Below are 16305 nucleotides of genomic sequence, written 5' to 3' on the forward strand. Positions count from 1 at the left end.
TGAACCATTGCTAGTGGTGCCAGGCAAATTAATTCAGCAATTAATCATGTTCTGCCTTGTCTATATTCTACGTTGCTGCAGTTTTGACCTTCCATTTATTTTATCACTACTTAATCTTTGGTTGATTGAGTGATTGCTCTGAGAGCATACATTCTTTCAGGTAAGAATGTGGCTGTTACCTGGGTTTCGCCCTTCACCGTGGCTAGCACAGCTCCATGCTCATAGCTAGTGCTCAATCAACATTTATTTTATTTCTAGTTCTATAAGAGCTTACAGGTTATTTTGTGGGCCCTAGTATAATTCCATTTTCTTACAGGTGAAACCACAAAAGCCTATCAGAGGCCACCCATTCCAGGGACAACTGCACAGCCGGTCACTCTGATGCAGCTTCTGGCTGTCACTGTAGCTGAGGCCACCCCCACCACCTTGCCAAGGCCATCCCCTTCTGCAGCTTCTACCACCAGCCGCCCCAGACCACAGCCTATGGGCCACAGGAGCCAGGAGATGGGTCAGTAGGTAGACCATGTGTTGCTTTGTGCTAGGGAAATCGGAAATGGGGCTTTTAGAGTAACAGCTCTGTCTGAGCATCTATGGGGCTGGGTGAATGGGGAGCACTGGAGCACTGGGCCAGGAGTATGTGATTGCGTCCTCCTCCTAGATTCAAGGGAGGATATAGATTCAAAAATAGGATCTGCTGTTATCGTATGAATACCTTCCCATTGCAAAATCCTGATTTCTCCAAAAGCTCAGCTGAGGGGACGGTAGATTTCTATATAAACATTGTTGGGGTTTGTTGTTATTGGTTTTTAAGTGGCAAATGGCTTATGCTTGGAAGTCTTCAAATATTAAAAGCAAACAAAACCAAAAGAATACCTTTAGGAAAAGTCAGATAGCTAACATTTTTGTTTCTCTTCTGATGGCTTTTTGTCTTACTACTTTACCCACTGCTCAAATCATGTTGAAGGTTTTATCAAAGTCCAGTTTACGGACTTAATCTCAGACTACATCAAACAGGGCCTTAACAGCCCATCTGATCATTTGATCTCGAGTTTCTGCACAGACTTCTATCTACACCATCCTAAGTTAATAAGCGTCTTCAACCTGGAAGGAAAAAATAGCACCAGGTGGGCAATATTCAGAAAACATTGGTAGGACAATAGGGGAACTCCAGCTGCAGAAGTTTTCACCAGTTCAAGAACTCCAGCAAAGAGGTGAAAACTTCTGCAGCTGAAGTTCCCCTATTGTCCTACCAATGTTTTCTGATTTCCCACCTGGTGCTACCTTTTCCTTCCAGGAGGAAGTACTCAGGACTTGTTTTTTTCAGTCTCACCTCCAGCTTCCAGTCACTACTGCCACATAGCATGACCTTTCCCCGTCCCTGCTCTCATAGCAGAAGCCAACTACCTACCTGTCCACCGTTTTATTTAAAAAATGCCAATCAGGCCAGGTGCAGTGGCTTATGCCTGTAGTCCCAGCACTTCAAGAGGCCAGGGCAGGCAGATCACTTGAGTTCAAGACCAGCCTGGCCAACATGGTGAAACTCCATCTCTACTAAAAATATAAATATTAGCCAGGCATAGTGGCACGTGCCTATAGTCCCAGCTACTCAGGAGGCTGAGGCTGGAGAGTTGCTTGAACCCAGGAGGCGGAGGTTACAGTGAGCTGAGATCATACCACTGCATTCGAGCCTGGGTGACAGGGAGAGACTCCATTTCAATAAATAAATAATACACATACATGCAAATCAATACTTTGAATGTGCTAGACCATTTTCTGAACACCTTACAAACATTTGTTAGCCTATTGAATCCTCTCTAACAACCCTATGAAGCAGATTTATGACTTCCAATTTGAATAATCCATCGCATTGATGAGGAAACAAAGGAGTAAGGCAGTGAGGAAACTGGTCCCAGGCCACACAGCTGGGAAGTAGTAGAGCTCAAATTCCAACTCCAGCCTGGCTCTCCTCTTCCTCGCAGGGGGTCATCCCTGCCAAAAATGAACACCCAGACCCAGGCAGAGCACATCTTGGCATGATTCGTGTGGCAAAATTAGAAGGTGCTCAGCCCAGCCAACTTCTTTAATTAATAATAAATAACAGAATGCATGTAGTACATATATTCCATGGACCAGGTATACTGCATGCATTATTTTAATCTTTGTAATAACTTTTTGAAATAGGAATTATTATTATGCCATTTTATGGACAACTCATTGAAGAAGCTGTGATATTAAGTCTCACAATAAGAATACCACAAAAAGAATTTTTGTGTCCGGCAATACATCAAACACTCCTCCACCATTCTATTCCTGTTCAACTCAGGATAACACTAACACAGGTGCACAATACTTGACGGCTAAAGAAAAGCAGGAAGGATGCCGGATGGCAAGAGTTAACAGGGGTTCCATAGCCAGAAGTTTTCCTTTTTAACATTTCGGGCTCTTGACTTCAGATGTCTTAATTCTTTCAAAGATTTTTGAGCATCTGAGTAAGTTGTGGGCTCCTGTTTTCTCCTTAGAGGACTTTCAATTCTTACATAACACATATAATTAAACATGTGGCATATTTATTTGGCTACATTGGGAGCTTGGAAATCCTGTTGCAAGTTGGGCTCTGCTTGTGGAAAACCTAAGAAACTTGAAGTAGTGGCTCCTAACCTGGCAAAGTCTCATTATTCCTGGCTTGGGAACAGGAGCTTTGGACAACAGCCTCGCAGCCCATCAGTGTTCCTTCTTCATCCTCGTCCAGCACCTACTTCCATGCTGACCCATGGACTGCTAGACAAATGCTCAGAGCAAGCAGGCCGTAATTGCTGGGATAGGAGTCAAACTGGGGAAGGAGGGAAAGCTTTCTAAAAGTTGTATTGGCTACTCAAAGGAGTTTCTGCAGGTCTAAAAAGAAGTGAAAATTAATATTTAATTCTTTGTCTTTTTAAAATAAAAGTATTCATGAGCTACTTTCCAGAAACCAGACAATTCACTCATTTAAAGTACAATTCAGTGGTGTTTCATATATTCACAGGGTTGTGTGACCATCACCACAATCAATTCTAGAACATTATCATCCCCCAAAAGAAATCCCATACCCATAAACAGTTATTCATCATTTCCCCAACCCCTCCTCCCCAGCACTAGGTAGCCAATTGACTTTCATGAATGCCTATCTTAATGGATACCTACAGATATGTGCTGTGATATTTCAGCCCAACTATATTAAATAATATTTAGATAACTCATTTTTTCCTTCAAATGACCTGAAAATTACAAAGCAAGTCTCCTTATACTGCTGATAGACAAGTGAGTTGGTGATATTGCACTTACTAAAGATTTTTCCTCTTTTTGTTTTTTTTTTTGAGACGGAGTTTCATTCTGTTGCCCAGGCTGGAGTGCAATGGTGCAATCTCAGCTCACTGCAACCTCTGCCTCCTGGGTTCAAGCGATTCTCCTGCCTCAGCCTCCTGAATAGCCTGGAACTACAGGCATGTGCCACCACACCTGGCTAATTTTTGTATTTTTAGTAGAGATGGGGTTTCACCAAGTTGGCCAGGCTGGTCTTGAACTCCTGACCTTGTGATCCACCCACCTCAGTTTCCCAAAGTGCTGGGATTACAGCATGAGCCACCGCGCCCAGCCAGATTTTTCCTCTTATATATGTGACTATAGGCAAAAGGTTCTAGAACTGGTTGTGGGCAGGGTGTTCAAGCAAAACCTAATTCACTTATTCATTCAACAAATGTTTTACTGAATGCCCACTATGTGCCAGGCACTTTTCTAAATCTGGGCTACATCAATGAACACATCCCATCAAGATCCCTGCAGTAAGTTGCTTCAGCTTAGGACACCTGAAGAGCATGTAGCCAAAACAGGAGCTACCTGTGTTTGGGGTCTGTGAGTCATTTGTACTCCAAAATGAGACAGGACACGGGAACTTGGAGAGGGTTCAAGGGAGAGTAGAAAGTACATAGCAGAATGTACTCCTCTCCCAGCCCATGTAGAGGAGATGAATGCAGGTGGAAGGTGGGGCTGGATACCAAGGCCACATCATGCTCCCTTAACTGACCCATGAATGTACAAAATAGCAAGACAGAGGGGAGCAAGTCAAGGCTGGGGGTAAGGGAACTGAGAGCCAGAGCACTAGAGACTTCTCACAGGGCAGGAAGGAGTCTTCCTTCATGGGAGAGACCAAGGACAATGGCCTCCTCAGGGACGGCACGGGAAGCCTGGAGAGCTGGGTCTCTAGATAAGCTTAGGAAAGAGTTCTGGAAAAGACGGAAAATCCCTCCAGGTTCAGCTATAGGGCTGGCTGAATCTACCACAGGCTAAGGAGGTGGAGTGGCTGTGCCTTCCATTGTTTTTCTAATCAGGTTCATTTCAAGACATGCCATGGTTGCCTCAGCTGAGGTAGCATTGAACTTGTCCACAACCAAGGGTAGACCAAGGAGGGGAGAAGAACGCCGCCTAGTGGCAGGGAATAGCAATGACTGTGATCCTTCACCTTTCTACCTTCGGCTCCACCTTCTGACCAAGGGCCACTAAAGGGGAGGAAGAGTGAAATTTGAGGCAGGAAGAGGCATCTATCACTGCCCATTCCTTCCACATAGTTTCCCTTCTTATCAACACATCTCACCAGTGAACGCTTATCTCCCTTATCTGGAGAAGGCATTTCCTAAAATCCAGTCTTATGAATAGCAAGAAAAAGACAAATATTCCAAAAGAAAGATGGGGAAAGTTCACAGCCAGGCAAGCTACAGAAGAACTACAAATGGCCAAAAAAAAAAAAAAAAAAAATTATAAAGATGTTCAGCTTCACCAAGAATCAAATAAGTGCAATATATACAACAAAATACCATTTCTCACCAACTCGCATTGGAAATTGATAATATACAGTTTGGGTGTGAGTGTGGAGAAATGACCCAGCATTCACACTTCCAGGAATATATCCTAAGGTAATTATCAACCAGGGGTGAGAAGAAGCATGAACACAGATGCTGCTCAGAATTTTTTAAAGGAGATGATTTGTTTATCACTAGAAGAACAGTTAAAGAAGTTACTATACAGCTAGTAAAATGTCGAGAAATATGTGCGCTTAGTGACATGACAGAATTGGCCTGGGGCAGATCGTTCAGTCAAAATAGCAGCCTACAAAACAGCAAGGGAACCAATCTCATTTTTGCAATTGTGTGTTGGACATGAGAGCATGTACATCCCACAGAAAAAGGGATACAGCTCTGTATGCCAAAATTGTATACCAGTAACTACTGGCTATAGGACAAAAGGTGATTGCTTACTATGCAGAGTATGTCATGTTATTTTTACAGTAAGCCTATGTTATCTGTATAATTAAACACAAAATAAGGCTACTTTGAGGATGGGCATGGTGACTCATCCCTCCCCAGTTCTAACACTTTGGGAGGCCAAGCAAGAGAATCACTTGAGGTCAGGAATTCAAGACCAGCCTGGGCAACAGAGCAAGACCTCGTCCTATAAAAATTTTAAAAACTTAGAAGGGCATGGTGACGTGCACTTGTAGTCCCAGCTACTCAGGAGGCTGAGGCAGGAGGATCACTTGAGCCCAGGAGCTCAAGGCTGCAGTAAGCTATGATCACATCACTGTACCCCAGCCTGGGGGACAGAGTAAGAGCCTTAAAAACAAATAAAAATTAAAAAAAAAAAAAAAAAAAAACCTACTTTGAGTTTGTCAAACAATTGAAACAAAGACAAAAAGGGTCAAAAGCTGATTTTGGATAGATCCATTTCTAAGAGAAATTGATATTTTCTTCCATGCCCTCTTGCCTCTTCCCCTCTATGAGACTTGGTTCTTTCCCTCAGCTGGATTTTACGTGCCTCTCTTTCCCCTCCCCCAAGGCTTTGCATTTCTCTAACAGAATGCTCTATCTCCCTTGTCCCTTTTAAAATCTTGCTTTAGAAAAATTGCCTAATAAATAATGAATGCTGAAGTGTGTTTGCTTCTCTCACATAGTAATTAAGGATAACCCATTGTGTACCTCTAAAAATGACGGAAAGCTAATGCTATTTGCATCAATACCATGTTAACGCAGCTTAGCAAATTGCTAAATGTTAAGTGACATTTCTACTGAAAGATTACTTCAACTTGCCCATGAGTGGCACAGTTGAAAATTATTATAAGAATAATGACGTGTAAAGAAATATGACATTTGAGTAAAAGATACTTTGATAATTGTGAAATACAAAGGTTATTATTACCTGTAGTTTTTAGTTAGTGTTTTAAGTTAAAATCCGTTTTTTTTTTTTTCCATTTGAATGCCTCTCTCAAGGCAGGTTCAGACTGCCCAAAGACAGAGCTTCAACTTGTTTCCGACCTTGGTAATGTCTTGCTAGGTTGGATCATGGAAAGAATAAGAACAGTTAGATTAAAATTCATTGCCGGGCACAGTGGCTTATGCTTTGGGAGGCCTAGGTGGGCACATCACTTGAGGTCAGGTGTTCAAGACCAGCCTGGCCAACATGGTGAAACCTCATTTCTACTAAAAAAATTTATTTTAATTAACCGAGCCTGGTAGTATGCATTTATAATCCCAGCCACTCGGGAGGCTGAGGCCCGAGAATCACTTGAACCTAAAGGCTGCAGTGAGATGAGATCACGCTACTGTACTCCAGCTCTGGGCATAGAGCTCCGACTCATAAATAAATAAAATTAAATTCATGCTCTGACCAATCAAATGTTCTTACAGATCTCTGGTCCACTACCACCTATACAAGCAGCCAAAACAGGCCCGGAGCCAATCCAGGTGAGACCCTGAACTCCCTTTCCAGCCACTGATGAAAGTTAAGCTTGTTTACATGGGGTTCCTCTTGCCACATTTTTGCCATTTAAATTTAGATTTGGACAAAGACTATTAAACCACTTAGGCAAATAGAAGATAAGGCCTGACTTGTAAGAAAACATGTAAGGAAGTCTTTAAGTAAGCAAAGCCCTTTCGCACTCTCCATTCCCCGGAAGCCATGTGGTAGAGGCTGCCATAGAGATGTCTCAGGATTCAATAACTGCTCTTAGAGACCTGAAAAGGGATGCTCTCCAGGGCTTACTCTTGAGGAACTAAGGTAAAACAGTGAGGCCAATTTATATCGTCTACCAGGAAAGAGCCTTTTTTTCTCTTTTTTGCCTGAGTATTTCTAATGCCACCAGGGATAGAGATACATACCCTCTCCCCCAGGAGTTCACCTATGAATTCTGAGATGCCCCTGGCTTTCTTCATTCTGTACGCCCCTTAACGGTTTGGCTGAAGACCTAGGAATTCAGCAAATTCTCTTATCTGTGGCACTGTGAAGGCCTGCAGATAAGAAAGGAAAAATCTAGCAGGGTTTGATGGTTTCCACAAACTCTACCCACAGCCCGGTCCATGAGCTGATAAGACTTGATGAAAGTATACCATTCCTTCTGAAGCCACATGGCACTGGGATCAGAAGCCAGGACCTGCAGTGCAGGGGTGTTCTGGTCTTCCCCCTGCTGGGGGATACTTGTCCACCCTCCATAGTTCTTAGAAACTGTGGATTCTGGGCCTGGTGGTGGATCACGCCTATAATTCCAGCACTTTGGGAGGCCAAGGCGGGTAGATCATGAGGTCAGGTGTTCAAGACCAGCCTGGCCAACATGGTGAAACCCCATCTCTACTAAAAATACAAAAATTAGCTGGGCGGGGTGGCGGGCACCTGTAGTAGTCCCAGCTACTCGGGAGGCTAAGGCAGGGAATTGCTTGAACCCAAGAGGTGGAGGTTGCAGTGAGCTGAGATCACATCACTGCACTCCAGCCTGGGTGACAGAGCAAGACACCACCTCAAAAAAAAAAAAAAAAAAAGAAAGAAAGAAACTGTGGGTTCTGTTTTGCTTGCTACTGGATAGGGGCAGCGGCCCCATTGGCTCCCCTGGTCGGGGTGGGCAGCTTCTGTCAGCTTCACAATTGCACCTTTGCCAATGCACGTGCTGTTGTCCTGGACAAAACGGCTTAAGAATCCCAGGGCAAGGACTCCGAGACCATCTTAGGCCTCAACAGACTCATGGGACTCTTCAGGAGGCCAAGCCATGGGGCACTGTTTCCTCTTGTCCCCTTGGTCAAGATTTTTGCCTCCTCTGCAACCCCCAAAAGTACAGCCAGGCACAGAGAGCTCAGATGACTTCCAAGGAAAATCTGAACTCATGTAATTTTCACTAGCGGGCAAAATAAGGAAAGAAAGCACCTGCTGGGTGTCTGTAAGTCAGCTGACCCTGTGTAATCCCCTCGGGTATCCAAAGGCAAGATCCTTCAGGAGCTACCTTCCAGAAACCTGTTGGAGCAGATGCCAGCCTGGGTAAGCTGCCAGCTGCTTACCATCCCTGCTCCCTGGGAATTTGCTCTGTGGCACTTTGCAAACACAAGGGCCTCCCCACACACTTGATCTTGGCCTCTGCAGCTCAACTTCAGGTCACCAGAGTTTAGGGGCATGCTAAGACATTTTAACCTCGAGAAAATATCTCTTTGATTGATCTGTTTTCAGTGCGTCAAAGCGAAAATCTTTGTCAACAAAGACACCCAAGGGCTGTCATTACTTTATGTCCCTTCAAGAGGTTCCCCTACTAAGCAGCCTATGCACCTGCCAAGCCTATCCTCAGACTGGCCTCCAGGATACAGCACAGATACCCAGACATAGCCTGTGATTTGGATACAGTATGGGGGATGGTTGGCAAGGAGGCACATTACCTGATTTGCATCTTTGATTTTTTACTGCGTGACAATGTTTGGTTTGTTTCAAGGTTGTATTCTGCTGAATGCATTTGGCTTCATTCCCTTTTTTCTAAGGTTACCGTCTTCCAGTTCTATATAGCTCTGGGACTTTCTGTTTCTTCTCCATTCTTCTTCATGTTCCCAATAATTCCACTCTATCTTGACCCACACAGATGTTCCTAGCCTCTTTTTTTCTTTTCTTTTTAGACAAGAGTCTCACTCTGTCTCGAGGCTGGAGTGCGTGCAGTGGCATGATCTCAGCTCACTGCAACCTCTGCTTCCTGGATTCAAGCAATTCTCCTGCCTCAGCCTCCCGAGTAGCTGGGACTACAGGCATGCACCACCATACCCGGCTAATTTTTGTATTTTTTAGTAGAGACAGGGTTTCACCATGTTGGCCAGGATGGTCTCCATCCCTTGAGCTGGTGATCTACCTGCCTTGGCCTCCCAAAGTGAGTCAGTGTGCCCGGGGATTACAGGCGTGAGTCACTGTGCCTGGCCCCTAGCTTCCTTTTTACCTTCAAATCCTACCCAATTTCTGCTGCTTCTCTCCTCACCATCATCCCTGCAGCTTTGCTCTGAGTGCCTCAGAGCCTCCCCTGAACTCTCAGTGTGCTCCTGACGTACAGGACTCTCCTAGCACCCCCTAGGTGCTCAGACCTAGACTAAATATGAAGCCCCACTATGGCTCCTGCAGGGGGAGGGAGCCATTTGCACACCCTGAGTGAAGGCAGGTAAGAGCATCTGGAGGTCTCAGACATCCTTCCACCAGCTCTCATCTCAGATGCAGTGATGTATACCAGGCAGGCTGCCCAGTTCCTCAGCTATAAAATCGTCAGATTATGGAATTGGAAAGAATTGTATAAAGTACATCTGGTCTAACTTCTCACCTAAAAATGAATCACTTGTGGTGTGCCAGACAGAGGCTTTTACCCTAGATCGAATAACTTCAAGTGGCAGGGAATTCCCAGCCCCTTCATTTGGTGGGTGGCACTGTTAGATGTAACTGTCCAGAACTTCAGCTCCTTGTCCCTAACGTCTAAACCAGTGGTTCTCAAAGTGTGGTCCAAAGACCGTGCTTTCAGGGATTCTGTGATGTCTTCCCTTCTCTGACTACATGTCTTTGTGAGGACAGATTTTCTCCATGTATTTCGACAAAACAACATATCACAACTGACTGCAGGAGCTGATGACAGATTCCCCCCATCTTCTTTTATGATAGACATTGGAGACATCTGCCACTCTTCTCACGCAACTCCTGGTTTTAGAAAACAGTTATTTTGGCCGGGAACGGTGGCTCACACCTGTAATCCCAGCACTTTGGGAGGCCAAGGCAGGCAGATCACAAGGTCAAGAGATCAAGACTATCCTGGCCAACATGGTGAAACCCTGTCTCTACTAAAAATACAAAAAGTAGCTGGGCACGGTGATGTGCACCTGTAGTCCGAGCTACTCGGGAGGCTGAGGCAGGAGAACTGCTTGAACCCAGAAGGCAGAGGTTGCAGTGAGCTGAGATCATGCCACTGCACTCCAGCCTGGTGACAGAAAGAGACTCTGTCTAAAGGAAAAAAAAAAAAAAAAAAACCATTTAATTTAAAAGTAAAAATAAATAGTTAAATAAATTGCCAGTTAGTATTCTGTTTCAAATGAGAAAATGCACAGTTGTAATCTGTAAATGATAAGCATTAATAGGTATAACTCATACAAACTGAAGGTCTTTGGGGTCTTTAACAATTTTTGAGAGCATAAAGCAGCTGAGAATCTTTGGGAATATCTCCAATTTGAGAGCCTTTCAAATACATGCAGTGAGACTTCATGTTATTTTTTATATCTCATCTTTCCCAGGATATTTCTTTCATCCCTCCAACAGGTGTTTCATTGACCTGGCAGCACACCCTCTAACGACACTATAGACCATTACTAATTCATACACCAGGGCACCCCGCGCAGAACACGATGCTGCCAGAGGCGTGTGCCAGTCAATTGCCTCTCTAGTCCTAAATACTCTGCTCCCACTAAAACATCCCAAGTTCCATCTGCAGTAAGCCTTGTCTCACCGCTGGCTCATCTACTGAGCTTGCACTACCTAAAGTCGCTAGGATTTTTTATCATACACCTCTGTAGAAGCAGGTCACCAAATCCCATCTAGGAACAAGTGAGTTTTTGAAGCTCAAGTTGGAAAATCACATATCTCTATTAAATCCTTCCTTTGTTTAGCCAGCTGCAATCTTCCTGAGTATTAATTCTGTCATTTAATGTGTTAACATCCTTCTAGTCTTTGTGTCATCTACAGAATGGATAAACACGCCACCTATCTCCATTCCCGTTACTGATAAAAACATATCACACGGGGCATCCAAATCCTGCGATTGCCACTGAACACCTCCTTTGTGTTTAGATCAACCCAGACGTAAGCAGCTACATGTGGACCTGACGATGCTGTCATCCTCCTTTCTACAGGACACCAGGTGTACGACCCATGAGTGATTCCTGCCACCCTCTCCCACTATGCCTTCTGCCACAGATGTAAATTCACATACCCCCAATTTAAGCTGAAGCTCTCACTAAAAGGGACCTGCTGTTTAATTTTTTTTTAATTTATCGAGCCTACTATAGGTCAGACACTGTGCTATGCATTAGAACTACAAGCAGGAATCAAATATTTTCAAATTCTAGAATTATGCTGCTAGGGCTTTTGCCTTCCCAGGTCCCACACTCTCCCCCTGCAGAGTCATCAGCAACGCCACTGCCTCCTACACACTGGGTCCCCCATGGCCAGCCCTTACCCTTCCTACCAGGGTTCTCGGAGTTGGGGCAGGCCACTCCTGCTGTATTCTTAGAGGAGGCAGGGGAGGCGGGCTCCTGATAAGTCAAGTTAAAACCCGGTAGCTTTTCCTTGGAACCATCCTTATGCTGGTTGTCTTCATGGTACCATGAGCTATGTTTGAGTCAAAGAAGTTTCACTGGTCTGGAAACTGAACCATGGAGTTAAAGTTGTTTCCAAGAGAAAAGGCTTAGATGGTAACCCATTTCTAAACCTGGGACTGTCAATGCTTCGTTGGCATGATGGCTTATGCCCAGGACCCCAGACTGTCCTCAGCCTTCTCTGAGAGTCCTTGGGCAGTGTGCTGCCAGCATGGCGACACCCTGGGTACAGCTGCTGCACCCCACCCTCTTAGTGCCCCTGACTTCAGTACAGCAAGAAGCAGCTCTCCAGGGAAAGTGCAGCCCTTGGGACATGAAGCCAGGTGAAGGGAAGGGAAGCCTAGAGATTCTGCTGGCTCCAGAGGCCTGCTGCCTTTCAGAGCCACTTCCTCCTAAAACCTACACCCCAGGGGAGTCACTGGGAAGAAACCAGGGAGCTGAAGGGCCACTTGGGCTTCTGTCTAATAAAAAGTGAGCGCCCTAAGTGCCATGTGTTGCAGCTCCTGCTTGGCTCCTGTGTTGGTGACTTCTAGGTGTATAGAAGGAGCTGGAACCAGCACCAAGATCATTCCATGCTTCTGGGCCCTTTGGAAGACTTGAATACATTAACATGAGTTGCAGGTAGCTGGGTCAGGCCAAGCTCTTCAGTGGCCTAACCAAGCACCCTGAGATGCTAATGCGATGATGACTCCTCCTGGTGTGTGATAAACAGATGGTGGTTAGGTATAGGCTTTGGAGCCTGCCTGCCTAGGCTTAAAGTTCTGTTCTGCCATTCCATGTGCATGAGTTTCCTCACCTGTAAAACGAGATCATAGTCGCACCTAACTCACAGGATGACTGTGACTTAATAGGTAGGAAGTGCTCACTCAGTGCCTGACACTAAGCAAGCTCTCCATAAACACCAATGGCTTCTATATTTTTACCCCAGAAATCGTTCAGAACTAATACATCTTTTTTTTTTTTTTTTTTTTTGAGACGGAGTTTTGCTCTTGTTACCCAGGCTGGAGTGCAATGGCGCGATCTCGGCTCACCGCAACCTCCGCCTCCTGGGTTCAGGCAATTCTCCTGCCTCAGCCTCCTGAGTAGCTGGGATTACAGGCACGCACCACCATGCCCAGCTAATTTTTTGTAGTTTTTTAGTAGAGACGGGGTTTCACCATGTTGACCAGGATGGTCACGATCTCTTGACCTCGTGATCCACCCACCTCGGCCTCCCAAAGTGCTGCGATTACAGGTTTGAGCCACCGCGCCCGGCCTATCTTTTTTTTTTTTTAATTTCCAACTTGTATTTTAAGTTCAGAATACAGGTGCCAAATGTGCAAGTTTGTTACATTAAGTAAATGTGTGCCATGATGGTTTGCCGCACAGATCAACCAATCACCTAGGTATTAAACCCAGCATCCATTAGCTATTCTTCCTGATGCTCTCCCTCCCCCCACCTCCCAACCCTCCAACAGGCCCCAGTGTGTGCTGTTCCCCACCATGTGTCCGTGTGTTCTCATCATTCAGTTCCCACTTGTAAGTGACAATATGCGGTATCAGAAACAACACTTCCTTTAGACATGACTGGATCTATGAGATGGCCAAGCAAGAATTGTCACAGAAACATAAAAATAATTCCCTGGTTTTCTAAGAGTGACTTACACTTTTCAGAGAGCTTCTGAACACGTTTACCTCCTTCGAGTCTCCTCCATTTGTCAGTGCAGGGAAGGTCTTTTTGACCTCAGCCCTACACTGGGAAAAACTGGAGGCAAACTGGAAAGGCGGCAAGTGAGCCCTCCCCAGGCCCCCAGCTGGTCTTTGGTAGACCCAGGATAGGCTCCTGGCGTCCTTTTTCCTGATGCCACCCTGTTCCTCCTTGATGCCAGAATACAAATGTTCTCACAAATTTACTTCTCAGTACTACTGAGTCCAAAACACACCAAGTCTCAGCTGTCCAAATATTTTTCAGCCTTCGGCTTTTGGATGCATGTAATTTGGTTCAAACTTGTCCCAAACAAAATAAAAGTGGCATTAACAGAAGGACAGGCTTCTAGGACAGGAGCAAGAGGCTTGGAAATCCCTGATGTTGGAGGACTGTTTATCTCCTGATAAAGTAATAGAGCACCCAGTATTCTAATCTTCCTGACATTCAAGGGTGCATCGGAAAAAGAAAAAAGAAAAGAAAGCCTTGGGCAAAAAGGGAGAGAAACCACCAGCACATTTTTTTTAGGAAAAGGGTAAAGTGCATATTTTCACCAGCAGGTGGCGATAAAGTAATAGGGCTAAAGAAGCAGAACGTTCTTAAGCAGAATGTTTAAGCCTGTCATAAATATTTTGAAAGTGGTGACTATCTTGCCCAATCTGCTTCTGTTACTTACAAAGAAATTAAGGTTCACAAAGGGTATGTGACTAGCTCAAGGTCACACATCTGGTTAACGAATGAACTAGATTAAACTCAGGTCTCACCATTAAACCAGAATGTGCAAGGACGGAATGCCTTTCAACACTGCCTGCCATCTTTATCACGTAAAGAAAAATATCACCTTTTTTCAGTGTGTTAGTAATTTCAGCTGGCAGAGAAGCTGAGAGTCTTTAAGATATAAAACAGTTGATCATGCTCTCAACCTTCTGAGCTAAGATGAAGAAGGAAGAAACAGAGGGAGGGAGGGAGGGAGGAAGAGGAGGGGAGACATGGAAAAGAGGGGAGGAGGGAGAGAGGCAGAAAGAAAGGGAAGCAGCCATTTCTGTGTTATGAGGCTTCCTGACACATCTGTGCTGCCCCTGAGCCCCTCTCAGCCATGATTTTCCCAAAAAGATCAGAGATTACTGGGTAAGATTCTCCCCCTCCCCTCTACCCCTTCTACTTTATCAGCACCGGTTTGTGGTGAAGGCCATTAAACATCTAACTACATACAGATCCAGGTGCTACTTTCCTTTATTCTGCATGAGTCACACAGTGAGAAGCAGAATCTCAGTAAATAAGTGGATTTCCTGTTCCCGGAAGGGGCCATATTTGTTCTGTGTAGTCCAAGGAATAGAATTCAAGCAGGTGGGACAGATGTACCTAGAACGATATTAAGCACATAGTGAGTGCTTAATAAGTGTGGATATATGGATGGATGGGAAAGGATTTAGGGCAAAAGATTCAGTCTCAATAGTGCAAGAAGGAAACTACTACCTGTACTTTGGTTAAATATGTAAGGATCCTCTTTCTCTGGAGGTACTCAAGCACTAGCCAGCCACTCACAGGCAGGGATGTTGTAAAAACAGGCTGGGAGGTGGTTGGGAATGGATGAACTTTTAGTTCCTTTTGAATCCCAGGATTCCTATTATTCCAAGATTCTTGGTGCATAATGAAAGAGAAACTGGTAAAGATGTTTATGCCTTTGACTTTAAGAGCTTCGGATTTTAAAAAAATAATACAGATTTCAGGTTGCTGCATCCAAAATTCTGGCCCTCTGTTCCTTTATTGAACTTTTGGACACAATTGGGAAACCTATCATCCCGGCAATTCACTCGAGAGTTTCTGGTTTGGTTTAAGTAACAAGTTTGTTTCTTTTCAATTTTGAAAATCAGGAGAAATGGACTTACTGAAACCTGGATCGGTCCTTTTAGATGAAGGTAATTATACAGCCCAACCTCTTGGCCATGCCTGGATTAAGATGCACAGGATAACAGAACTGAGAGTCTAATAATCCAGCTGGTGGCAGAGTGGCCAAGCTGGGCTAGCCTAGGATTTCTAACGGCTCCCGCCTCTGACTTAAGGGTCCTGCAAAGGGCACATTGAAACTCCCTCCCTAGGGAGGCCAGGGTAAGGAGCAACACTGGATAACAACAGGGAGAGAGGAAACGTGAAGACAAAAAGCCAGAAAGGAGCTAGTTTCCCACCCTCAGAATGGCTTTTGGACCCTCGCTCCATCTGGCAGCACACTTTTAACTTCCTCCATCTCCACTTCCTTTTTTGCAAAATGGCGCCCAGCTTTTCCCTTCACAAGAATGAGCGTTGTTCGCTGTCTGCTGCATTAAATGCCTGAAACTCCAACAAACACGACCTTCCAGCTCTTCGTGGGAGGGAAGGTTTTACTGGTAGGGGAAGGAGGTGAAGGAGAGGACTCCGCCTCTGGACTCGTATTTCTCCCCTTCCTACAACGCAGAGCCTTGGGGCGTTTCCGGGACAGGCTCCTGGCTGAGAAACGCTGTTAGACACCCAAAGCGAACGTTTAAAATGGTGTGAGGAAGTGGGATGAGCTAGCTGACCTTTAATGGAAGAATGAAATCATGTGCTTTGCAAACTGGAAAAAATAACAAGCCAGGAGAAAACTTACCGCAGCCAAGCACAAGCAAAGACCCCAGCACCTTCCTCCACTCCCGGGGAATGCCGGAACTTCCGGGCGCCTTAAAAATAGGGAGACTCACTTCCGGCGCTGCAAGTGCGCTCTGCCTAGGAAGACCGTTGGTCTCTCCAGGCCTAAGGGGATTCGCTTTTACTGTCTTTATTTCTTTAAATGGTATATTTATGAACTTGCCTCCCATGTAAATGGCTCTAAAGACACCCCCTTCCCTAAGGCTGAAACGCAACTCACACAGACAGCTTCTGAGAGCACGAAGCGTTTTTGTGCCTCTACTTCTAGTCTCAAACAGCTGGAAGGGAGGAGTT

General features: G+C 45.0%; 1 protein-coding gene across 4 annotated transcripts in view; it reads left to right on the forward strand.

Moving 5' to 3' along the window:
- VIT (vitrin) overlaps positions 1-16305 on the forward strand; it is a 120447-nt gene that overhangs the window by 73092 nt on the left and 31050 nt on the right. The window contains exons 7-9 of one of the 4 annotated variants that reach the window (XM_032239301.1): positions 317-508; positions 6714-6770; positions 15225-15269. In XM_032239301.1, coding sequence (XP_032095192.1) covers positions 317-508; positions 6714-6770; positions 15225-15269 — 294 coding nt within the window. The remainder of the gene's footprint in view (positions 1-316; positions 509-6713; positions 6771-15224; positions 15270-16305) is intronic. The other 3 variants (XM_032239302.1, XM_032239303.1, XM_032239304.1) reach the window with 3 other exon arrangements.

Source organism: Sapajus apella, unplaced genomic scaffold (assembly GCF_009761245.1).
Source record: "Sapajus apella isolate SASKATOON/1434 unplaced genomic scaffold, GSC_monkey_1.0 scaffold44, whole genome shotgun sequence".
In the NCBI taxonomy this organism is placed as follows: domain Eukaryota; kingdom Metazoa; phylum Chordata; class Mammalia; order Primates; family Cebidae; genus Sapajus; species Sapajus apella.